This window comes from Notamacropus eugenii, chromosome 1 (assembly GCF_028372415.1).
Source record: "Notamacropus eugenii isolate mMacEug1 chromosome 1, mMacEug1.pri_v2, whole genome shotgun sequence".
NCBI classification, from domain to species: Eukaryota; Metazoa; Chordata; class Mammalia; order Diprotodontia; family Macropodidae; genus Notamacropus; species Notamacropus eugenii.
The window spans coordinates 740,655,603-740,680,846 of NC_092872.1; the positions used below are offsets into that span (position 1 = coordinate 740,655,603).

Below are 25,244 nucleotides of genomic sequence, written 5' to 3' on the forward strand. Positions count from 1 at the left end.
ATTGGTCAATCTAGAAGGTGGGAAAAAGTGAACAAAAATGTATTCTTGAAAAAAGAAATAATTGATTTTGTAGGGACAAGATAAAACACAAACTTTTAGCCTGGTGATCCTTCCCAATTTGGCCCTGTTCACGTCCCTAGTTTCTCACAATGGTGAAATGGAAATCCAGAGACAGAAGTCCTAGGTTCAGTTCCTGCCTCAGCTATCCTCTACCAGTGTAAACTTTATCAGATTTCCCCCTCTAGGAGGGGATTCAAGTACGAGATCTCTAAGCTTCCTTGTGCTCTAAGGTCTTTGAATACAAATACTCCTTTAAGAAGCCTGGCCTCTCTGCTCACTATCCCTGTGCCCATTACCATTCCCTTTCCCCCTTGCTTTTCTCTACCCATTTGGCCCAACTATCTCTCTATCCCACTCCCTTTCTGCAGTCTTCTCAGACTGACTACTCCATAGGGCCCTTCCTTCCTTGGCATTCCTTTCACGTCTGGGTTGGCCCCTGAGCTCCCTTCCAAGACTCACCTTCCCTGAATCTAGGATCCTGGTTTCGAGAGCATGGGCTGAGCTCCTTGCTTGGCACTGTTAGCTGCCTCCCTGTATTCATCCTATCTTCTTGGCACTAGATTGTGAACTCCTGGGGGACAAAGGCTGACTCCGACAGGCTAGGGTGCCTTAGACCCAGCAGGCACTGAAGAACTATTTCTCCACTGATTGAAAAGCTACAAGGTCACCTGAGGAAGCATTTGGAACTCTCCTTCTCCCTTGTTAAAGGCAATGACTAATTCCCCAGCTGTCCATCATCCTTATCCTCATCATTGGCAGAAGCAGCACCAACATTTATATAGCACTTTTATTGGTGCAAAGGTAAATATTTACAAACACTATCTTATTTTGTCCTCACAATAACTCTGCAGTTATAATAACTACGTAATAACGCCTACCTCCATAAGTGCTATTATTACCTCTATTTTACAAATGAGGAAATATACGGAGGCAGAGGTGAAGTGACTTTCCCAGGGTCACACAGCTAGGCAGGGTCTGAGGTTGGATTTGAACTCAGGTCTTCCTGACTCCAAGCCCAGTGCCCTGTGCCTCTAGTTGCTTTAATGATGAAATACCTACTTGGATAGTATCTAGATGAATGGAAAAGGAAAAGAAGCCTTTAGGTGCACTTTCCCCCTCCTGGTGTAAGGCTTACACAGAAAGATAGTGAAGAGTATCGAGCGGCACAGACAGAGCTGTAGAAACTCAGAGGATCACAGATTCTAGGAAGGTGAGAATAGGATGGGAATTCTTTCCTCTAGCAGAATCCAGCTGCAGGAGCTCTTTACTATATCCAGACCCAAAAATAATTAATGTCTAACTTTCCAAGCTTATTCTATGTTATTCCCATTTGTGTATTCTACATTCCAGCTAAACAGGTCTATTCACTGCTTCCTGAGCATAACGATCCATGTCCTGACTGATCCTTCCAACAGGCTGATTCCCCAGAATTCTCTCCCTTCCTCTGAGAATCCCTGGCTTTCCTCAAGGCTATAGAATAAGCTCAGGAGATATCTCTGGCCCTCCCTACGCTCAGTTCAATTCAATAAACATTTATTAAGCCCCTACTTCATGCCAGGCACTGTGCTAAGTGCTGTGGATACATATAAGAAAAAGAAAGACACACTTTGTGTTAATTTTGCATGTTTTTTGTGTGTTATGTCATCCAAGTAGACCATAAGCTGCTTGAGGGCAGGTATTGTTTTGGTTTTGTCTTTGCATCTTTACCACCTGGTACATAGTAGGAGCTTAATAAATGCTTCTTTAAGGTTGGTCTTTATTTTGCAACCCTGACACCCAGTACACAGTAGGATCAGGCTCTGGAACTAGGATTTCATTGGCAGAAGGAACTCCCAGTGGAGGAAACACCTTCCAATGCAGGTTAGCCCCTTCTCTCCAATGTATAGTGTCAGACTATTGAGGAATGGCCCAGAGATTCAGTGAGCTATAATAAATAAAATAAATAAGGATTTATTAAGTGCCTAGTGTATATCAGGCCCTGTGCTGGGCACAAAGAAAAATGAAATATGCCCTGCCCTCAAGTAGCTGATATTCTATTAGGAAAGACGGGGGTGGGGAGGAGTCTGGAAATTGAAAAGGTCTCATGGAAAAGAGGCTGCTTGAGCTGCCTCTTTTAGGAAAGGGGGAAGGGGCGAGGGCTCCAATTTGAGGCATTGAGGCAAATTCAGCTGAGGTAATGCTACAAACTTTGAAGCATTAAATAATTGTGACTCGTGGTTGCTGTTATGTTACTATGTATGTGCTTCCTTCAGCCAGGAGCAGAAATTGTCCCATTCAGCCAGGTTAGGATACAGAATTATGGAAGAAGGGAGACAAGGTGGCACAATGACTGACTTTTGGTTTCCTGGTGCATATAAAGGTTACGTTTATACTATACTGTAGTCTATTAAGTGTGCAAGAGTATCATGTCTTTAAAAAATATGCATGCCTTAATTTAAAAATATTTTGTTGCTAAAAATGCTAACAGTTATCTGAGCCTTCATCAATTCTTAATCTTTTTGCCAGTGGAAGGTCTTGCCTCAATGTTGATGGCTGCTGGCGGATCAGGGTGGGGGGTGCTGAAGTTTGGGGTGGTTGGGGCAATTTCTTAAAAATAAGACAACAATGAAATTTGCCATATCGATCTTTCACTTGAACGCTTACATGCCATCGTAGGGTTATTCATTGGCCTAATCTCAATATTGTTGTGTCTCAGTCAATAGGGGGGCCTGATGAGACAGAGAGAAATGTGGACAGCCGATGAGTGGGGCACTCGGAGCATATACAACGTTTATTAATTAAGTCTGCCATCCTACTTATAAAGGCTTGGTTCATGGAGCCCCAAACCAATTACAAAAGTAACATTAAAGTTCGCTGATCACAGATCACCATAACAGATATGATAAGAATGACCAAAATGTGACACAGAGTCACGATGTAAGCATGTGCTGTTTCAAAAATGGCACCCATTTCCCTCAGTATGGGGTTGCCATAAACTTTCAATCTGTAACCAATGTCAGATCTGCCAAGCACAGCAAAGCAAGGTATGTTTGTACTTCAAATGAAAACCCTTGGTCCCACTTAAATGAGAAACCCTCATCAGTCTTTCTATCAATTCAAAAACAGGGTCTTATACTGGAATCATTTTAAATCATTCTTATCAAAGCCCCAATTGATTTCGAAATGGAGAGGCTGGTCAGCCCTGGAAAGCCTCCTCCCTAGACTGATGAGGGCAGTGATGCCATTAAGAGAATGACGTCTTGGATTCATTCAGCTCATCAAGGCATCTCTTGGGTTCACCCTTCACTGGGTGGAAAGGAGAATCCTTGAAGAAAGTGGTAAATGAAAGACTAACAACTTATAGGAAAACAACTCTCCAGGGCGGGCTGACATTCAATGATGATCATGAGCAACATTCTGTCCCTTCAGATTCTCTCTAAGCAGAGACTCTTGGAATGAGAATAATTGACTTAATACAAATTGTCTCTGGCAGGCTTTTGCCCCAAACACAGAGTACAGTATTTTTCTTCCACAGAAGGTTGGTCCAGATGGTTTTTCAAAGTCCCTTCCAGATCAGAATGTAGAGTAACTAAGGTGACCAAGGTTCGGTGACTAGGATCCTGGGTTAGGATGGTTGGGGTTTGGGGAGGCAGAGTAGGACAGCAGAGAACAATCATCTAAAGCTGGAATTAGGGCTGATGGGAGCGAAGGGAGAGTTTGGGGAAGGGAACCAGGAAATACTCTCACCACAAACTGAGGTCAAACAGGACTGGTGCCTGGGGTGGTGCTGGTGGTGGGAGTTGGGGGAAAACCAGCTCACTGCTCAACTGTGGAGGCCCTTTGGGGATGATGTCATGCTGGAACAGTGACAAAAGCTATAATGGGAAAAGTCTGCATGGCCCCCTTTGTTATAAATCAGGCATCCTGCAAGGTTCCTGGAAAACCAGATCCTCTCAATTTCATTTTCCAACCTGAAAGGATGTGGGAGGATGGTAGATGCTCTTTTTCCCTTTGAGTCTGGAGGAATGTATAGACTCTGCTTTGTTTTTACGTAACTGAATACCCATTTTGACCCAGTAACCCAGTTTCTTCTTGGTCCTGAGGAAATGACAGGCCAGAAGACCAACTAACCTGACCCTTCTACTCCAATACAACAGCTTTGAGCTTCATATCAAAGGCTAAAAAGAAGGGACATATCTACTCCCTTAGATTTTTCCTGGCATCTAACATAGCTTTACCATGTAGTAGATGTCTGATAGACCAGAACATAGAGGCTCTTGGGATCACAAGATCAGTCAGTCAGTCAACAAACATGTATTAAGTCTTCACTGTGAGTCAAGTAAATTCATTAATTTAGAACCAGAAGGGCCTTTGAAGGTCACCAAGTCCAACTCTTCATTTTACAGATGAGGAAACTGAGGCTGAAAGATGTGAATTGACTTGTCCAGGCAGGATTAGAGATATTATTTAGTCCACCTGAAAGCAGACTTTTACAGATGGGGAGACTGAGCCCAAAGGAGGTAAAATGGCTTGTTCAAATTCACTCTTTTCAAAAAGAAAACATCTGGTTTCTTATTGTCTTCTGATTCAAGTTCAGACCCTTCTGCCTGGTATTTGGTGCCCTCTTTAACCTAGCACCAGCCAGCCTTTGCAGCTTTATGTCTCCCTTCTACACATTCCGTGCTCCAGTGAAACCCTTCATCCCCTGAGCAGCCTCTCTGTGCCTTTGCCCACCAAGTTATCATGACTAGAATGTCTTCCTCTCCCCATCTCTGTCTTTGGAATTTTTGCTTATGCCTTAAAGTGCAACCCCCAACCTTTCTAACCTATATATCATGTAATAGTGTCTGTTATAGTGGGCCTTGCCCATCCTTACAGAGAAGTGTATTGAAAGCCAGAAGATCTGGGTTCAAATGTGGTCACTGCTTCTTAGTGCTTGAGTATTTGGGGCCAGTCGCAGTCATATCATGGCCATTATCACAACTGTGCACATGTAAACAGCGCTTCAAAGTTTATAAAGCACTCCCTAGGTAAGTAGGCAATGTAAGGGACCCCCGTGATCCCATTTTACAGATGATTGTAAGAATAATAGCTCACAACTGTATACTGTGTTAAGGTCTGCACAGTCTTTTACATATGTGAACTCGTTTGATCCTCACAACTACCCTGGGAAGTGGAAGTTGTTATTAGATCATTGTACAAATGAGAAAACGGCCGCACAGAGAAATTAAGTGACTTCATGATCACAAAGCAAATATGTGTCAAACCTAAAATTTGAACCCATGTCTCCTGACTCCAAATTCAGTCCTCTTTTTAAAAAAAAAAATTTTTTAATTTATGTAGCCTTCTTTCCATCTACCACAGTATCAGTCAATCAACTAACCAGAAGTTAAATATCTACTATGTGCCAGGCACTAAGGTAAGATTAGATCCTCAGAGCAACCCTGGGAGGTTGGTGCTATTACTAATTCCCATTTTACAGTTGAGGAAACTGAGGCAGACAAAGACGAAAAGAATTGCTCAGGGTCATACAACTAGTAAGTATCTGAGTCTAGATTTCAATTCAAGTCTTCCTGACTTCAGGCCCAGCACTCTGTTCATTGCACTGATGATAGCACTTGAGTGAAGCCTTGACAGAAATTAGGCACAGTTATTCCTCCAGGGCACAATTTCCATAACACGATACAACCAACATTCATTCATTCCCTACTAAGTGCCATGCTCAGAAGCAAAGGATCCCAGGAGAAAGAGGCCTGGCTCAGGAATAAGGGGACTTGGGTTTGAATTCTGCCTCTGATGCTGACTCCCTGTATGATACCCTGCCTTTCTGGTACTCAACTGATTTGTTTGCAAAATGTGGGGCTTGAATTTGTGGTCCTACTCTGTGCAAGGCACTAGGACAAAAGGAACACAGCCCGGGCCCTCAAGGAGGTTATATCCTATGGGGGAAGCACCATGTACTTGTGCACAAGCACAAGAGAATCTGGGATGAGAAAGAGCCCCAGTAACCGGGTGAGGGGGGTGGGTGGGAGGTAGAGGAAGCTTGGTTGAGGAGGATCCACCAGAGATGAGCCTGGAAAGAGGAAAGGGACTTGGACCTTAATACCACATTAAAGGGTACCTCCTAACATTGAATCCTGGTAAGGGCAGTGTTCCACTCTTACCTAAACGTTGTCTATCTTTCATTTCTAGTATAATAATTATCATATGAAAACAACAATAATTATTGTGACAATAAAAATAATAATGGAATTGTATAGTGATGCTGTTCTCATTTTAGCCTCAAACCCATAAGGCAGGTGCTTCTTTTATCCTCATTTTACAGATGAGGAAACTGAGTCTGAGACTAAGTGCTTTGTCTAGGGTGGAATTAAATTGAGTGTTACCTGCTTTAGCAAAATGCCTTCCATGGGTCTCTTATCTCTTTCTAAGGACAAAGAATAGAGAAGAAATGAAGGAGTTTTGTGAGAGATAGACCCAGGAAAATGTTCTTTCTTTGGCTAAGATAAACAACTGGAAATTGTAGGCAGTGAGTTCTTGCCCTGCCTCACCCACCCTTCCTTCTCAAGTAGCTGTAGACTAATAATCACTTTTCTTCCTCTCTATAAAGTCAAGGAGACTCCTGGGATAACGTCTGCATGACTCAGTCAGAGTGCTTAGGGATGAGCTCATCTTCAGCATCACCAATACTTTGAAGATCGTCCACACAGTCCAGACACACAACACCCACATTAGGTAAACCATTTAGAGGCTGGAAGGATTTGTGTATGAAGCTGACTCCACAGGAGGGGTATTTAGTCATGGAAGATAGGGTTACATCCCCTGATGACCAGGAGCAGACTGGGGAGCCATCTGGATGGGGAGGCAGGGAGAGCTGGGGTCAGATTCATCTCTGGCTGGAGGCAAATCACTGAACTGCCCTGGCTTCAGGAGATGCCCTTGGATAGTAAATGATAGTTCTGTGGGGCATGAAAAGAGCTTCTACACCCAAGAAATTCTAGGTTACTGAGCTGAGAGGAGAGGAAGGGCAGGAAGATGGGTGAAGGGACAATGAATGGATGGATGGGAAAAGCATTTTCAAGTGTTTATTATGGGCCAGGCACTGTTGGGGACATTGTATAGGGGAATCAGGCATTGGGTGGGGGTTGGACCTCTAAGGTTCCTGCTGACTGCAGGACTCTTGGACACCGTGTGTTACAGTGCACAGAGTCCTGGGTTCAAATCCTGCCTCTTAAATACACTATTTGTGTGACCTTAGTCAGTTTTTCTTGATTTTCCATCCAGGGGGTTGGATTAAGTGGGTTCTCAGGTCTCTTTTAGTATCTAGATCTGTAATCCTTTCTGAGTCTATGGAAGACTGACGGCACAAGACCCCATGGAAGGAGGATGACAGGGAAGGAAGGAAGGAAGGAAGGAAGGAAGGAAGGAAGGAAGGAAGGAAGGAAGGAAGGGAGGGAAGGAGGGAGGGAGGGAGGGATGGAGGACACCCCCAGAGGCAAAAATTTCTTGGGCTGGCCCTGGAGGACACAGGGCCAGTGACAGGAATATGACATGGAGGACATCCTGAAGCGTTCGCAATGGAAGGACTTTGGAGATCACTGGACCAAGTCCTTCATTGTAAAGAAGAAAGTGAGACCCAGAGAAAGGAAGAAAGTGGACCATGGTCACACAGCTGGGAAATGGTGAAACAAGGACTAGATGCCACATCTTCCAATGATTCATCCAGTACAGACCATCTGCTAAAATGAGATGATATTTGCAATGCACTTTGTCATCCATAAAGTACTACTGAAATGCTAGCTCTTATTATTCACTCTTCTCTATCTTTCTCTCTTCCTCCTCTATCTCTCAGTCTCTGTCTCTCTCCCCACCTCTGTCTCTCTCTCTCTCTTTCTGTGTGTGTCTCTGTCTCTCTCCATCTGTTTCTCTGTCTCTGTCTCTCTTTCTCTTTCTCCCATTTTAGAAAGGAGTAACTAGTGCAAAGCCCTTGGGAGCAGACCTCCTAAGCACCAAGGACATTTCATATGAGGGGGTGAGGGACCTAGATGGGTCTTCACAGTGAGGTGCTAAGAGCTCCAGAGAGGAAGTAGCCTGACAGGCATCTCCAGGCCTCTGGGCTCTAGAAGTTGTTGGAGAGATAAGGCCAGGGTCCAGGTCAGGGCAACCTCCAAACATGTGGCATCTACTATGAGTAAGGAGGTCCTAACCCCTGGAATTTAAAAAATTTGTAACTGTGCCTTTTCCTGCTGACAGCAGGAGGATGGGGGTGGGGGAGTGAAAAAAGACACTTTAGGATGTGAGTGAGAGGGCAAACAGGAACTACAGTGTGATAATAAGGATGGTGATGGTAAGAGCCTCTTGTGAAAGGAAGAGTCCAGAACATGGAAGAAAATGGAAAACCAGGGAGAGGAGAGCGGTTCATTCTGATCACCATCCAAAAGATGGAGGGAGGGGAGAGACAGACAGACAGAGAGACAGAAACAGAGACAGACAGAGACAGAGGGAGATGGAGATGGAGGCAGAGACAGAGAGAAGAGAGAGACTGAGATAGAGGGAGACAGACAGAGATAGAGACAGAGACAGAGTGAGATGGAGACCCAGAAAGAAACAGAGAGAGAAGAGAGACAGACAGGCAGCCAGAGAAGCAAGGAAAGAAAAAAAAAGAAATAGAAAGAACCAGAGACAAAACAATGTAGATTATTTAAGGATACATAGTAGAAACTGACCCATTAACGCAGGCTGTAAAAGCTGAGTTAGCAATCAAATACCCCACAGGACATGCCCTAGTTCTCTTTCATGGACTGATACACAAACCCCCATTCTATCATACAGACTTAAAATATTCTGGAAAAGTCAGTAAAGAACCACAAGAACAGAAGCAATATCATACACTTTTGTCTGCAATTCTTCAGGCAGCGGCAACTAGGGGGCGCCATAGTGCAGCAAGGGAGGGTGTGTGTGTGTGTGTGTGTGTGTGTGTGTGTGTGTGTGTGTGTGTGTGTGTATGTGTAGGGGGGTTGGAGTCAGGAAGACCTGAGTTCAAATTCAGCCTGCACACTTACTAGCTGTGTGACCCTGGGCAAGTCACTTAACCTCTGCTTTAATTCACTGGAGAAGGAAATGGCAAACCACTCCAGTAGCTTTGCCAAGAAAACCCCACCCCCATTAAGGGCATGCTATGCTCTCCAGTGTCCCGAAGAGTGTGACACAACTGAACAACAAACATTGATCCATAAAAATGTAAGGATAACTTTAATAGGTGTCACCATAGTAAGTATCTGTAGTCTCTCTGAAATAAAATAAAGGAAATAAAAGACTTTGCAATATAGAGTCCTAGCAGAGGAAATCAAAACCATGTGGGGAAAGAGAAGGTTCATGTAGTGTCTGACGTCTGCTCTGTTACTGAAGATGAGCTTCTGGCCTAAAGCATAATCTCAAATACAGAAAGCAGTTCATTTATCCATTTGTGTGACCATCTATAGAACATTAAACATAAAAGAAGAGTCACAGGAGAGTGACTTGTCCCAGGACCAGTTCTATGGGTATCCCATTGAGAAAGACGAGACTGAGATGATGCCAATAGCGACAACAATATGAAGATTCCATTTCCACCCTGGAAAAGACAGTCTTGGGTTTCTAAGTCATGGTTCCGAATCCTTTCCTCCCTCCCTTTCAGTGGAGTCCGATGGAAAGACTCAGAAGCCAGAAGTCCATGGCACAAATCCTGCCTCTAATTTCTAATACCTGGGTGAGGAGGAGAAGCTTAGCTTTCCAGGGGTTTTGCTAAGAACAAGTCTCATCCAACACAGCCCAGACATAGAACACCCACTTCAGCTAAACTGTCTAAACTACCAGGAAGGGCTTATTTGCCTAAGATGACTCAGCAGGGGGAATATTCTCACTTCTTTAGATCAGTCAGTCAAAAGGCATTCATTACTTGAATACTTACTGTATGACAGACACTGTGTTAAGTGCTGGGGTTACAAAGAAAGGCAAAAACTAGTTATTGCCCTCAAGGGGCTTCACATCTAATGGGAGAGAGAGTAGTTTTTTAGTATCAGGTCATCACCACCACAAACTAGAGAAATTTTATGTATTTCAGGAGCCTGGCCTCAATGACCAATGCAGATTCTACAAGGAAACAGTAGAAAATATGTAATATTTCAAAGCAGGTTGCAAAAATTTAGATTTTTACCTAGAAGAAAATCTACCCTGAGCAGGACACCAGAATTCTACACCCAAAACTTACTTTCTTGCATAAACTAAGAGACAACAAAAGCCCCAAGACGATAGATACAAATCCCAAACTGTTCTTAAGAATTTCACAAATAAACTGCACTGGGACCAGAGTATCAGCCATCAGTAAACATTCATTAAGGGCCTACCATGTGCTAGGCACTTTGCTAAGCACTGGGGGTACAGAAAGAAGCAAAAAACAGTCTCTTACCTCAGTCCTCCTGGGGGAGACAACATGCAAATAAATAAATGCAAAACAAGCTCTATACATGCAGGAAAAATAGGGATTAACAGAGGGAAAGTACTGTTATCAAAAGGGGTTAGGAAAGGCTTCCTGTAGAAGGCAGATTTTAGTTGGGACTTCAAAGAAGCCAGGGAGGGCATTAGTTGGAGCAGAGGAGGGAGAGCATTCCAGGCTTAGGCATCAGCCAGAGAAAATGCCTGAAGCTCAGAGAGATGGAGTGGCTTGTTCACAGAACAGTCAGGAGGCCAGAGTCACTAGATTGAAGGATACATAGTGGGAAGTAAGGTGGAAGGGGGCTGGGTCAGGAAGGGCTTTGAATGTCAAACAGTGCATTTTGTGTTTGCTCCTGGATCAAATCTCATCCATAAACACCCAGCTATAATATTGACTCATACAAATTTAAGAATAATGTTTTAAAGAAATGTCTCCACACCAAATACTCATAACCTCCAAACTTCATGCGATGAATGAATGACTTACCAAAAATAATTTCTTCTAGCAAAAGAAATTAAACCCATGTGGGAACAGGGGGAAGGCAGGGCCATTACTATTGCCCTATCTTCTACTGGAAAGCTCTTGAAGGTGTTTTCAAAGAGCCAACATCCAATGAGCCTACAAGACAAGCTCACATCCCAACCCTTCCTCAGTCACAAGAAGCCATCTTTTACCCACTTCTGCAGAGACCTCAGAATGTTACATATAAATCAATAACTGCAGGACAACAACATGTCCCAAGAAGACTTCTATCTTCCGAATAAAACGAGAAAAACGAGGCAATAATAAAGATACTTGTAACTGGCACTGACACAGTAGCACCTTAAGATTTGCAAAGTGCTTTACATCCTTATCTCATATGATGTTGACAACAGCCCCAAAGTCCACAGGAGGCTAATTATCAGTCTGTTTACCATGATGCATCTGGTCAGCCTTCTCTTGACCCCACCGCCATGTTCCATCATGCCATTTATTCCTCTCTCCTTACTTAAAAAAAAAGATTCCAAAGAATTTGGCAAGTGTTCCTTTAGAACCTCTGCTCTATCTTACTGTGGGACAGATAACCTGAGGCCCAGAGTGATCCAGGCCCAGGAGCTATGCTATGGTAAGTTGTAGCTGCCATTAGGAATCATGCTGTCTTCTCTTGGAAGGTTCTAGGATCTCCATTGCTGCACAAGAGGCAGCAGAGCAAAGTGGTCAGCTCTGTGGTCAGGAAGACCCAAGTACAGGTCCTGCCTCTGACATATTTTGTCTGTGTGACCCTGGGCAACTCACTTACCCTTTCTGTGTCCATAGGCAACTCTCTAAAATTATAAACTGTGGGACTATCTGTATTTGGCAGAGGGGCTGTCATTACCAAAAGACTCCCACATTCTTGAAATCACAGGTCCAGACCAAAGAAAGATTGGACAATAAAGAGTGATTATCTGGAATACGTGTATTAGAAAGGAGCTAAACCAAGACTTCTAGACAACAGAGGATTTAGTGAGGAGGAGGAGGAGGAGGAAAAGAAAAAGGAGAGGGAGGAAGAAGGAAATGAATTTCGGAATTTCTCACATTTGTTATTTCTTCTAGCACACCAATATTCCATTACATTGAAATAGGGATAGGAGCTATAGTTACGATTTATTTTTTATAGGGAACTCCAAGCTGTGGAAGCCTTCAGTAATGTGGGTCAGTGTCTCCTCTGTAGTCTTGAGCTTCTGAGAACCTCCTAGAGCCATCATCCAGTGTCACATGGTCAGTTATGTCAGAGGTGGCTCCCAGGCCAGCTCTCCTTCCAACATACCACTGCTTCCCTTCCATCCATATGCCACGGGGGTGAGGGGGTGGGGGTGGGGTTGTAAGCCATTTCCAAATCAATGGGCATGAACTTTGTCTCTATTTTTTTGCTATCACAAAAAGGGTTGCTATATATATATATATATATATATACATATATATATATATATATACACACACACATATATTTTAGAATATACTGGGCCTTTGTTTCTGTCTTTGACCTCCTTAGGGATTAAGCCAAGCAATGAGATCATTGTGTCAAAGGGTATGATAATTTATTTACTCCTCTTGCCTGCTTCTAAACGGAAATCCAGACCAGTTGGACTATACTTCCTAGCTCCCCCCTAGAGGGTACTAGTGTGCTTCAGTCTTATCAGAAAGCAATAAGGATTTCTATAATTAGAGTTACCACAGTCTTGGAGGTAGGGATTCCATTGCTAGGTCTGTATCCTAGGGATGTGATTGATGAAGGTAGGAAAAGGTAGCAGTATCAAAGTACCAACAGCATTATTCATAATAGCAAAAATCCTGAACCATGCGCTGGCACACACCCTGATGGACACAGGGTGCAGAATGGGACAGACATTTTTGAACATGGACGATGTAGAAATGTATTTTGCTTGACTGTTTATTTGTTACACAGATTTAATTTTTCTATCTCTTTTTTGTTTTCAGTAAAGGCTGGGATAGGAGGGAGAGAAAATAAATGGTGCTAATTGAATTTTTTTTTAAAAGAAGACTGTCTTAGGCTAAGTTCCATACCAAATACCTCAGGCATCCCTGAGTGAGAAAGGGCTCCGTGTGGAGTGATGAATGCTTTCCCCACTCTCCTTGTCGGGAGCATTCCAGGGCATGGGGTAGAAAGAGGAGAGTGAAGGGAGTACTAACCTCCTAAAGTCATGTCTGTGATCTTTTCCCAAAAGCCAAAAAGGGTATGTGCTCCTGAACCAAGCCTAGGACACTGCTGGAAACAGAGGCTGCAGCACAAGTTTACATTAGGGATCCCTTTGATGAAAAGTCTTTCATTAAATCTAGGCTACCAGACTAACAGGAAGCAGATGGCTAAGGGCAAAGGTTGAATGATAAGCTGAAATTTCATTCAGTCCCCGATGTATGCAGTAAAGGAAATCTTGTAGGCCTAGAAGGGGCAGAAGGCATGGTGGTAGGGAGCAGAGCCTCATGTTGCACGGATAGGAAACTAAGTCAGAGAAAGAGAATTTAAGGTTTTCGTGATTGTACAATGTGCAAGGGATATAGAGGTGGCAATTGATAATAAAGGAAGGGAGCCAAGGTGTAGGTAAAGAGCTTATCTGGGTCTAACCTTAGTCGTATACAGAACCTTGAACCCACCCAATTTTTCCTGCAAAGCTGCAAAGGGGCCTTATAGATCATCTAGTATAAGGCCCTCATTTTACAGAAAAGGAAACTGAGGCCTAAAGAGGAGACTTGACCCAGGTCACACAGGTAGTGAGAGGCAGAGTTGGGATTTGAACTCAAATTCTCTGACTCCAAATCCAACAATCTTCTGGCTGCCTCACTATGCTATTATCTAGCCAACATCTCTTCATCTTATCCACAAAACCAAAACCAAACCTATTGTAAGGCAATTCCTTAACCCAAAAGAATAGATCTCTAATAGTGGAATTCCAAGTATCTTACAAAGCTGGTAGGAGAAGAGGGTCTTTTCAGTGACCCCTAATCACTGAGCTCCCCTTATTCACAAGGGCTAACCATGTCAGCCAGTACAAGGATGTCTCCACTACTCAGTAGAAGAAGGACTCTCGAGTCATCTAGCTGCTACAAAGAGTCTTCCCCTGTAGCCAAGCCCCATTTCAATGACCTAGTTTTGCAGGATGCCAGCAGGGGAAGAGGTGCAGGAGCTCGGCTCCCAGCCAATGTCTTGTTTGCATATGGAAAGTTCCCGCAGTGGCTGTGGACGGGGAAATGCTGCTGTGAGTCATGGCAGCCACAAGCCTAATCCCCATTACAGCAAGAGGGAAGTATTCGAGGGAAATGACAAACAAGGGAGACCTGTGAAGTCATCCTATGCCTCCGACCTCACTGCTCCCTAGGAGGGCTTAGCTGGTGGTGGTAAATGCCTTTGGCACTTTTGCCTGGGTCTTCTGTATCCTGCTACCAGGTGCTGGCTTCTGGCTTGGACCTTAGCCTCCAGCTGTGTGGCAATCTGGTCTATCTGGATGAACTGATATGTCCTCATCTGGCTCTTCTGTTCCCCTTGATGACAGGACAGTGGTATGAATGTAGTACATGGGAAGGGGAAAGGGAAAAGGAAAAAGGAAGGGGAAGGGAGGAAGGAGAGGGAGGGGAAGGGAGGAGAAAGGGAAAGAGAAAGGGAAGGGTGAACAAAGAAAAGAAGAAAAAAAGGTGGAGGAGAAAGGAAAGAGAGAGAAGGAGAAAGAAAAGGAGAAGGAAGAGAGAAGGAAATAAGAGCAAAAGTGGGAGAGAAGGGAAGAAGAGGAAGAGAGAAGTAAAGAAGGGGAAAGCAGAGAAAGAGAAGAAGGGAGATAGGGAACAAGGAAGAGAAGAGAGAAGGAAAAGGAGAAAGAGAAAAGGAGATAAAGGGAAAGAAAGGAGGAGGGGAAAAGTTTTCCATTCCTTTGCAAAGCACAGTGGCGCCCTTTCAATAGTAACTTCCCTCATAATGAGTAAGTCTTCAAGAAGCAGCTGGATGGTGTAGTAAATGAATTGCTTGACTGAAGAGTCAGCAAGATCTGAGTTCAAATCTTGCCTCAGATACTTATTTAGCAGTGTGGCCCTGGGGAAGTCATTTAGCTTCTCTTTGCTCATCTGTTAAAAAAAAAAAAAGGAAGAGAGAAAGAAGAAAGAGGGGAAAGAAAGGAGAGGATGGGGAGAAGAGAGGGGGTAAAAGAAGAAAAGTGGAAGGGAGAAAGGAAGAAAGGGAGAAGGAAAACAAAGAAAAGGGGGAAAACCCAGAAATTCCCCCCACACGTTTTTATGACAGATATCACAGAATCACAGAACAAGAGAGGATCTTAAAAATTCAGTATAATCCCACGTAATTAGTAAACTTTTATTAAGCACCTACTGTATTTAACTGTGCCAGACACTAGAAGAATTTACCAGCACTTTAAATGCATGGACTCATTCAATAATGACATAGAATGAAAGTTCTATGAGAACACAGGGTGCATCATTCTCCTATTTAGATTCTCAGAACCCGGCACAGAGCTGAATAAAAATGCTTGTTTCTATCCCAAATCAGTCAGGCTGTTTCCTTGAGTTCTGAACCCAGTTCTTATTCCACTGCCAACCACAGTGGCCCTTTTCCCACAATCACTTCCCTAATGATAAGCAAATCTGGTGGAGCAAATAGGATGCGTAACTTGTAATCAAGAAGATCTAGGTTTAAATCCTGTCTCAGATACTTATTTAGATGTGTTACCTTGGACAAGTCATTCCATTCTCTTAGCCTTAGTTATTTCATCTATTAAAAGAACTGATATTGTCTCATCAAATGAGATAACCTAAAGGTTTGTAAAACCTAAAGTACTGTATAAATGTTACCATTTCTACTAAAAATGATCATCCCATCATAACGTTGACAACAGAGTAACCGCTTTCCAAGGGTCAGCCTAGCTAAGCATGGGAAGGTTCCTCACCAGTAGTCTGACTTCTTGGTAACTAATTCTACTTTTATGGGCTCTTAATTATTTTTTTCCAATTTTGAAATTTCCTTTACTTCATATTCTCAGCCTTCTCATCATTCAATGGAAACGATTCTCTCCAAAGTTACCAATGAACTCTTCTTTGCCAAATCGGCGTCTTCAGCCTTCTTCGCCTACCTGCAGCCTTTGATACTGTTGTACCCCCTCTCCTTTGGCCACTCTATCCAGTCTGGGTCTTCTGGTCTGATTGATTCTGCTCAGGCTCCATTTCCGTATCTTCTACTTGGTCACTCTCACTAGGTGTAGGTGTTCCTCAAGGCCCTGTCCTGGGCTCTCCTTTTCCACTTCTAGTCTATCTCACATGGTGGGTTTAATGATCATCTCTATGCAGGCAATCCTCACATCTAGAATATCAAGCCCTACACTAGTTCCATATTACCAATAGTCTCTTGGGCAAGTCCAGTTAGATGTCTCATATATATCTTAACCTTTATGTGTCTGAAATAGAACTCATTTCCCTCTCCCAACCCTCCCCTCTTCCTATGTTACTATTTCTATAGAGGAGAACACCATCCTCCCAGTTACCCAGGCTTGAGACTCTGGTGCCATCTTCAACTCCTCCCCTCCCTCATCACCTCTTGATTGGACTACTGCATTAGCCTTGTAACTAGTCTCCTTGCCACAAGTCTCTCCATCACTCCAATCCATTCTTTGCTCAGCTGCCAAAGCATAGGTCCATCCATGTCTCACTTCTCTCCCTGACTAGTGGACTTCTGTGGCTCCCTATTATTTCCAAGACCAAATATAAAATACTTGATTTGGTTTTAAAGCACTTTATACCCTGGCCCCTCTTTACCCTGTGATCCACTGGCCCTGGTTGCTCCTTGCACACAACACTCCTCTTCAGCCCATGATATTTCCCTGTTTAAGCCTGGAATTCTGTTTCTCCTCACTGCTGCTTTCAGGCTACCTGCAGGACTCAGCCCAAAGCCCACCTTCTCCAGAAAGTCCTTCGGGTCTTCTTTGATTTCACTCCCCTCCGCAAACTCTACAAACTATGCTCCATCTTCCATCTCCAGATCTTTGTACCGACTGTTGTCTCTGTCCCCTGCTTTGTGGCTCTTCTCTGCATTTTGTCTTCCCCCATTAGAATGTAACCTCCTTTAGAGTAGGGACCAACCTGGTTTTCTTCTTCGTATATCCCCTTACAGTGTCAGCCACACAGTAAGCCCTAGATAAATGTTCTCTCTCTCTCTCTCTCTCTCTCTCTCTCTCTCTCTCTCTCTCTCTCTCTCTCTCTCTATCTCTATCTCTATCTCTATCTCTATCTCTCTGACTTGGCCAGGGTCATACAGACCCAGGTCTTCCTGATACCATGCCATACTGATTCTCATGTACAGACTGATATCCCAGAATCTCTGAACAGAGGTAACATAATTCCCAGTGGGCCCCATAATTTATCATAACATAGATCTAGGGGTCTGACCCTGTTGGGTCTCAGATTGTCCTCATATTGCCAAGCAGATCAGGAATTGTTAAGGAACGTTTGTTAAATTCTTTGGAATGTTTTCTTGAAAAGGAATGAACAGCAAGATGGCACATCATGGTGGTCCAAAGAGAAGGATGGCCAGATGGGCAGCAGGCCTTCTCCTTGTGGACGTCAGTGCTGCCTCAAATGCTTGCAAGCTGTGTGACCCTGCAGAAGTCACTTATCCTGGCAGTCTCAGCTTCCTCATATGTAATAAACTATTTCTTTTTGTAGATGACATGATGATATGTTTGGAAAATCCTAAAGATTCAACTAAAAAATTGGCAGAAGCAAATAAGTATTTTAGTAAAGTAGTAGGATGTAAAATAAACCCACATAAATCATAAGCATTTTTATAGATCACCAACAAAATCCTTTAAGAAGAGATAGCAAGAGGTAGCCCACTGAAAAGAGTTGTAGTAAGTATAAAACATCTGAGAGTACACCTGCCAAAACAGACCCAGGAACCAACTGGACAAAATTATAAAATGTTCCCTATGCAAATAAAGTCAGATTTAAGTAACTGGAGAAATATTAATGGTTTATAGGTAGACAAAGCCAAAATAATAAAACTGACAATTTTATCTATTTATTCAGTGTCATCCCAATTAAATTCCTTTAAAAATTATTTTACTGAGTTAGAAAAAATAGCAAAATTCATTTGCAAGAACAAATGCTTAAGAATTTCAAAGAAACTAGTGGAAAAAAATGAAAAGGAAGGAAGCTCAGCAGTACCAGACCTCAAACTATATTAGAAGTCGATAAGCCACAAAACTATCTGGTACTGGCTAAGACATAGAAAGGTAGATCAGTGAAACAGGGATATGATATACTGAAGTAAAGGACTATATAATGTTGTGTTTGGCAAATGTAAAGATTTGAGTTTTGGGGGCAAGAATTCATTATTTGGTAAAATTGGTTAGGAAAACTGGAAAGCAGTCTGGCAGAAATTGGGCATAGACCAATATCTTAAACCATGTACCAAGATCCAAATGGGTACATGACCTAGATATAAGGGGAGATATCACAAGAAAATTAGAACATGAACTTATTACCTATCAGATTCATGGATAGGAGAATAATATATGTAGAAACAGGAGATAGAGGACTTTGTAAGGTGTAAAATGGATAATTTTAATGGATAATTATATTAAATTTAAAAGTTCTTGTACAAATAGAACCAAGGTAGCCAAGATTAGAAGGAAATCAGAAAATTCAGGGGGAAATATTTACAACCAGTCTCTCAGATAAAGGTCTCATTTCTCAAATATATAAAGAACTTGTCAATTTTATGAGAATAAAAGTCATTCCCCAATTGATAAATGGTTAGAGGATATGAACAGGTAGTTTTTCAATGAAAAAATCAACACTATATAGTCATGTGGAAAAATGCTCCAAATTACCATTTGAGATATCATCTTCTACCTATCGGACTGGTTAAAATTATAGATGCCCTTCAGCTGGGGAATGGCTAAACAAATTGTGGTGCATGATTGTGATGGGATACTACTGTACCATAAGAAATGATGAGCTGATTGATTTTAGAAAAAACATGGAAAGATTTGGACATATGAAGGAAGATGCTATCCATCTCCAGAGAAAGAACTCATAAAAAAAGGATGTATAGTGTGATTTACATAGATATGTGTGTGCATACATGTTTAAATATGTGTATATATTCATGCTCAACTGCAGCCTTCTCTAGGGCAGGATAGGGAGGGAGGCAGAAAAGAAATAAGGGGAGTTGGACTTGGTGGCTTTGAGTGTCCTTTACAGTTCTGAATCTGTGATCCTGAGATCCCCTAATTTTGCCTGATCCAACCTCCAGCAACATTGTGATTCACCTACCTCCCATCCAAGCTGTCAATGCCTCTCTTATCCCAAGTAAGCTGGATTGAAGCTCAGTGTTCAAAATGAGTTATCCTGGGGCTACAATTAAGGCAATAAACTGAACAGAAACCTGCTAAGTATGTCATAAACAGGCTTTCTATCTCAGTCCTTTGGGTGTGTAATGTAGGGAAATTAGAAAATCCTGTCTATTTCTCATTGCCGCTCAATTTAAGTTTATCACTGCAGAATCATAACCTAATGAGGACAAATATTCATTATGCATTCATAGGGAGAAGGCATTGTTGGAAAAATAGGTACTTACCTGGGTACATGAGCCAGATCAATCAACTAAGCAGCCAACATTTACTGAGTGCCCATTACATGCTCAGAACTGTTGTAGGTACTTTGGAGTTGGGAGATGGGGGAGTAGGGAAGGTAATACAGAACTTTAGGGCAGAGCTTCTGACTTTAAGAAGCTGAGATGAGCAACACATCTGAAATTTTCCAGGAGATATGTGAGCTAAATTCCATGGGGGCATATTACTAGGGTTGGAGCTGGGTTTAACCATCAAAAGCCACCAGTACCATTGGAAACTTAGATCATGCTCATCATTAGAAACCAGAGTGACATAAGCTTACATTTTTGAACGATCTAAGGCTCCATAGTCTGAAAAAGAGAAGGTTCCATGGGTACAGGATGGCTGTTGTTGAATATCTGAAGGGCTGGCATTTAGAAGAGGGTTTAGTTTTATTTTCCATGAAACCAGAGGGGAAAATATGCATCCTATGTTCCAACCAAAGCAGTCTACTTAATAAATGGCCTTTGGTCTATGAGGGACAGGTTGATATAGTAGGTAGGACACTGGACTTGTAATCAGCAAGTACTGAGTTCAAATTTTACCTCAGATACTAACTAACTGTGTAAGTCTAATCCCTCTCAGTTTCAGCCTTAGTTTCTTCATGTATAAAGTGAAGGACTTGGACTTGAGAGCCTCCAAGGTTTTTTCTAACCCTAAAGCAGTATGATGGGATATACAAATGAATTGCCTTCATACATACCCACACCTGTATAATTGTTATATATTATATACACATACCACAACCACAATGAACATACATGCATATACATTCATATACGCATATATAATGTGTGTACGTGTGTGTAGATAGATAGATATAGACAGACAGACAGACAGACAGACAGACAGATAGATAGATAGATAGATAGATAGATAGATAGTTAGATAGATAGATAGATTATGGACAATAGGTAGCATAATGAATAAAGCACTAGGTCTGGTGTCAGGAAGACCTGAGTTCAAATACAGCCTTGGAAATTTACTAGCTGTGTGACCCTGGACAAGTCACTCCACCCAGCTTGCCTCAGTTTCCTCATCTGTCAAATGAACTAGAGAAGGAAATGCCAAACAATTTCAGTCTCTTTGCCAAGAAAACCCCAAATGGGATCATGAAGAGTCAGACATGATTGAAATGACTGAACAAAAACAAATTTCGTATACACACACAGACATGTGTATGTAGGCAATTGTGCTATATGTTGATAACCTCTTTTATACAAAGCATTGTGTGAAGGCTGAGGGAAACACAAAGAGGAATTAAACATGGTCTTGTACTTAGAGAGCTTCTAATCTAGGAGAGGAAACAAAACGTACACAAAATGGAAGTTATAAAGAGGAAGGCTTAGACTTTATGGAAAGAAAATTTTCTTACAAAAACAAAACAAAACAAAACAAAACAAATGGAACTATCCCAAAGTGGAAGGGCCAGCCTTGGAAAGAAAGGAAGGACAGTGTTGGATCCTCTTAGTTTGAAATCTTCAAGACAGGACTAGATGGTCACATGTTGAAGGGACATCTGAGGATATTTTTGGTCAGGTACAAGTTGGACTATATTGCTCCCAGCTTTGAGATTCTGTGACCCTTCCTTGGAGTCTTTGAGGAGAGACTGGGTGATCATGAGTAGATATATTATTGTGAGGATTCTTTGGGGATCTGAATTGGACTAGATGGCCATGAAGTCCCTGCTGCCAGCTCTCAAATTCTGTGATTCTGTAAAATGTGCAAACTACATGTTTGTGAGTCACTCCCATGGCGTCTTTATAGCACAAATGTGACTCTGGGATTTTCCAGACTGTGCTAGGAGACAATATACTCTAGCAGATCCCACCACACCAGAAAGGCTTTGAGCATGAGCCCCGCCTGGAGGGGCTGTTATCAGCTGATAAGCAGCAACCATCCTAGTTGCTCCTCACCTGGATTAGTATAATGGGCTCCTACTACTTCACACAGCTGCCAAGGTGATTTTCCCTAAAGAGCATGTCTGACCATGCCATGTCCCTACTCAAGAGATCCCAGTGGGTCAGTATTACCCTTGAAATCAAACACAAACTTCTCTCCCTGGTATTTTCAGTCTTTCACAAAGTCTACAATCCAACAGCCTTGTTGCTGTCCTTCACATGCTTCTTCCAGCTCTCTGATCTTGCACATCCCCATGCCTGGAATGCCCTCCCTTCTCACCCTCATGTCTTGGAACCTACCACCCATAGAATCCCTAGAGCTGCCATTGCTTCCCCCCACCCAAATGACCTTGTATATATTTACTTTACACTTTGTAGCTTCTTATATGTCTAGATGTTGCTTCCTCTGATAGAATATAAGCTCCCTGAGGAAGGGATTGCTTCATTTTTGCCTTTGTATCACCAAAGCCTAGCACATAGTGGATGCTTATTAAATGTTTGATTGTTTGACTCTAGCTAAGCTAGGGAAGCTTATCACCAGGTGGACTGCAGAGGAATGAGTTTTTTTGTTGCTAGCAACTCTTGAAAAATAGCTAACAAGTTGTTGAAGTTTGCACTATGAAAAAAAACAAATGGCTTCTTGAATTATCGCACTGTATCTGAGATATATAATAACCTCCTCTAGCCATGAGGTAATGCTAGATTGGATGCTAGCCCAACTTGAAGGGTACACAATGGGGGTGGTCTTATCCCATCCCATCATTTGGGATAAAACAAGCCTGATTAATCTAACAGCTAATCTCTTTTCCATAATGCAGGCTTGGCCAGTATCCCAGAGTGTTTGGTGTGTTCTAGGAATATAAGAGAAAATGGAAGGATGGGGTTAGTCATGGAGAGAAAATGTCAAAACCACATTCTATTGGCAGATACCTTCTGGAGACCAAATAGGGCAATTTCAAAGACATCTTTGAACATCTCCATCATCAACTCCCCAAAACAGCTGGAGACCAATTACCATAATTACCCAGCTAGAATAGGATAGGGGAATAGGTGCTGGACATCTGATTTCATTGGGATAGGGAACTTTCAGATGAAGAAAACCTGCCACCAATGCAAGCTGGCATCTCTTCTACAATTTACTATCTTACAGACATGCCCAGAACAGTGAAAAGTTAAGAGATTTATCCAGAGTAGTATAGCCAAGATGTGTCCCAGGCCGGTTCTCTCTACACATCTCCATGATGTGTAGAGTTTGACTCAAATACTAGAGAGACCCTATGGGTTCGATACTGAGGGTGTTGGTCTTTGAAAGCATTCCATCATCAGGGGTTGTTTTTTGGCAAGTTTCTTGAAGGCAGGGAGGGGGATTTCCATGGGCCTTACAGTGCTTGACTATCAGATGTTAATTAAATACATTACTTAACTAATTAATCGAGATATTTGTTGCAAGTTATAGTTCAGGAACTGGGAATATTTAGCCTGTAGAAGAAAAGAATAAGGGGGTGGGAAGGTGGCACATGCCAGCTGTCTTCGGGTATTTAAAGAGCTGTCCTGGGGCAGAGGGATAAGAAGCCACCAGATTTAGGAGTCATCTATTCTAACCTTCCCATTCTAATGAGGAAGAAACCAAGGATAAGTGATTGTCCAAAGGTCACACTGTTGTGGGCAGTGGTGCTCAGTAGACTTCTACTGCTGGCCACAGGAAGGAAGAACAAATGGAAGTTTAAAGCCAGGAAAACTTCCAATGGTCAGAGCTGTCCCCAAGGGGCAAGACTGGGAGGTAGAAGGCTCCCCATCGCTGGAAGTCTTCAAGTAAAGGCCATTTATTGTATAGAGGGGATTGGAGTTCAGATGTGGGTTGAACTAAATGGTCACTGAGATCTCTCCCACCTCATATTCTGGGAACCTATATCATCCTAATCACAGAAGACCCTTCAAGCTAAGGGAGCTACATGGTCTAGTGGAAAGCATGAACTTATGAGTTAAGAAGACCTGAATTTGAATCCTGCCTTAGACATTTAACTAGCTGTGTGACCATTGGTGGCTCACTGAGCTTCTCTCAATCTCAGTTAAGTCTACAAGCATTTATTGAGTAGCAGTCACTGATGTTACAAAAGACAGGTCTTGTTCTCAAGGAGATCACAATCTAATATGGGAGACAACATGCAAAAAAACTACAAACAAGATGAAAACAGGACAAATTGGGGATAATCAATAGAAGGAAGGCACTGAGATGAAGAAGGGCTGAGAAAGAGTTCTTACAGAAGGTGATACTTTAGAGGAGACTGGATGGAAGCCAGGAAAGACAGGAGGTTAAGACAAGGAGGGAGAGAGGTCCTGGTATTGGGGACAGCCAGAGAAAAAGCTAGGTTGAGAAATAAAGTGTCCTGAGGGAGAAACAGCCAGGAGGCCAGTGTGACTGAACCACAGAGCCCGAAGAAGTAGGTAAGGAAGGTGTAAGAAGACTAGATGGGTAGGAAGGAGCCAGCCTGTGAAGGGTTTTAAAAGCCAAACAGGACTTTGTATTGAATCCTGGAAGTCATAGGGAACCACGGGAAGTTATTGAATGAGGTGGGGGACTTATATACAGCTAGAGCTGCACTTTAGAAAGATCACTTGACGACTGAGTGGAGAATGGACTGGAAAGTTGTTTCCTAACCTGGAAAATGAGAATAAGACCAACAGCTACTGCCCAGGATTATTGTGAAGATGAAATCACATAGGTAAAGCACTCTATAAACCTTCTAGTGCCATAGAAATGCTCACATTCATCAACCACATCATCATCATCCTCACCATGTAACTTGGTACAAATTGAACATGACCAGGGATGCAGACTGTACATAGAAGTAAGCATTACTTACATCAATTTGATTGATGAGCGAGTTGTCAAATTTGAAGCCAGGGATCCTTTTATCACTGCACACCACACCCACATCTTCTGTGTGTTTGCAGTCCGTGACACCCCACCCATTGGAGGAGCAGGAGGCCAGGGTCACCTCTCCACCGGTGCAATGAACATTGTCCATCCAGATGGGGCCTGCAGGGGAGAAGGAAGCCAAGAATAATGTAAAAGAAGTTTTGTGCCTTGGGGAAATGAGAAGGTTGGTCTAATTCCTCCAGAGGTCCCTTCCAGTTCTCTATGAGTCAATCATCTTATGATCTTATCTATGATTCTATGGTCTTATCTTCATCATCTTATACTGATCTAGAACTAAGACCCAAATTCAGTTGCCCTACATACAAACCCATCCCCTCAGCCCATCCTTATGTCAGACTCTTCTTATTTTACAACCCAGATAATTTACTTCTTGTTGTGCGCAGGTAAAATCATCATAAAAAAGAATTGGGTCAACCTCCAAGAAGCAAAGGACCACTAGCCCTGGATCTGTATCCTTAATTCATTCTCAAAGCTTTGGATGGCAAGCTGAGGTGATTGCCTGGTATAGTGGGAAGAACACTGAATTTAGAGTTAAATTAAGGCAGAGGAGATGGGTTTGAATGCCACCTCTGCTGTTCAGTACTTGTACAGTAGCAGGCCCCCTCTAAGCCTCAGTTTCTCCATCTGTAAATTGAAGGGGTTGACTATGATGATACTTAAGGTCAGTTCCATATCTACCTCTTATGGATATCATGGTAACACTTTAATGTTTATAAAGCACTTTACAGATATCTCATTTGGTC

At 42.6% G+C, this 25,244-nt stretch overlaps 1 protein-coding gene across 1 annotated transcript in view; it reads right to left on the reverse strand.

Moving 5' to 3' along the window:
• The window catches only part of LOXL2 (lysyl oxidase like 2), a 149,896-nt gene that overhangs the window by 91,654 nt on the left and 32,998 nt on the right, over window positions 1–25,244 (reverse strand). Inside the window, exon 3 of the mRNA XM_072633917.1 lies at window positions 24,425–24,600. Coding sequence (XP_072490018.1) covers window positions 24,425–24,600 — 176 coding nt within the window. The remainder of the gene's footprint in view (window positions 1–24,424; window positions 24,601–25,244) is intronic.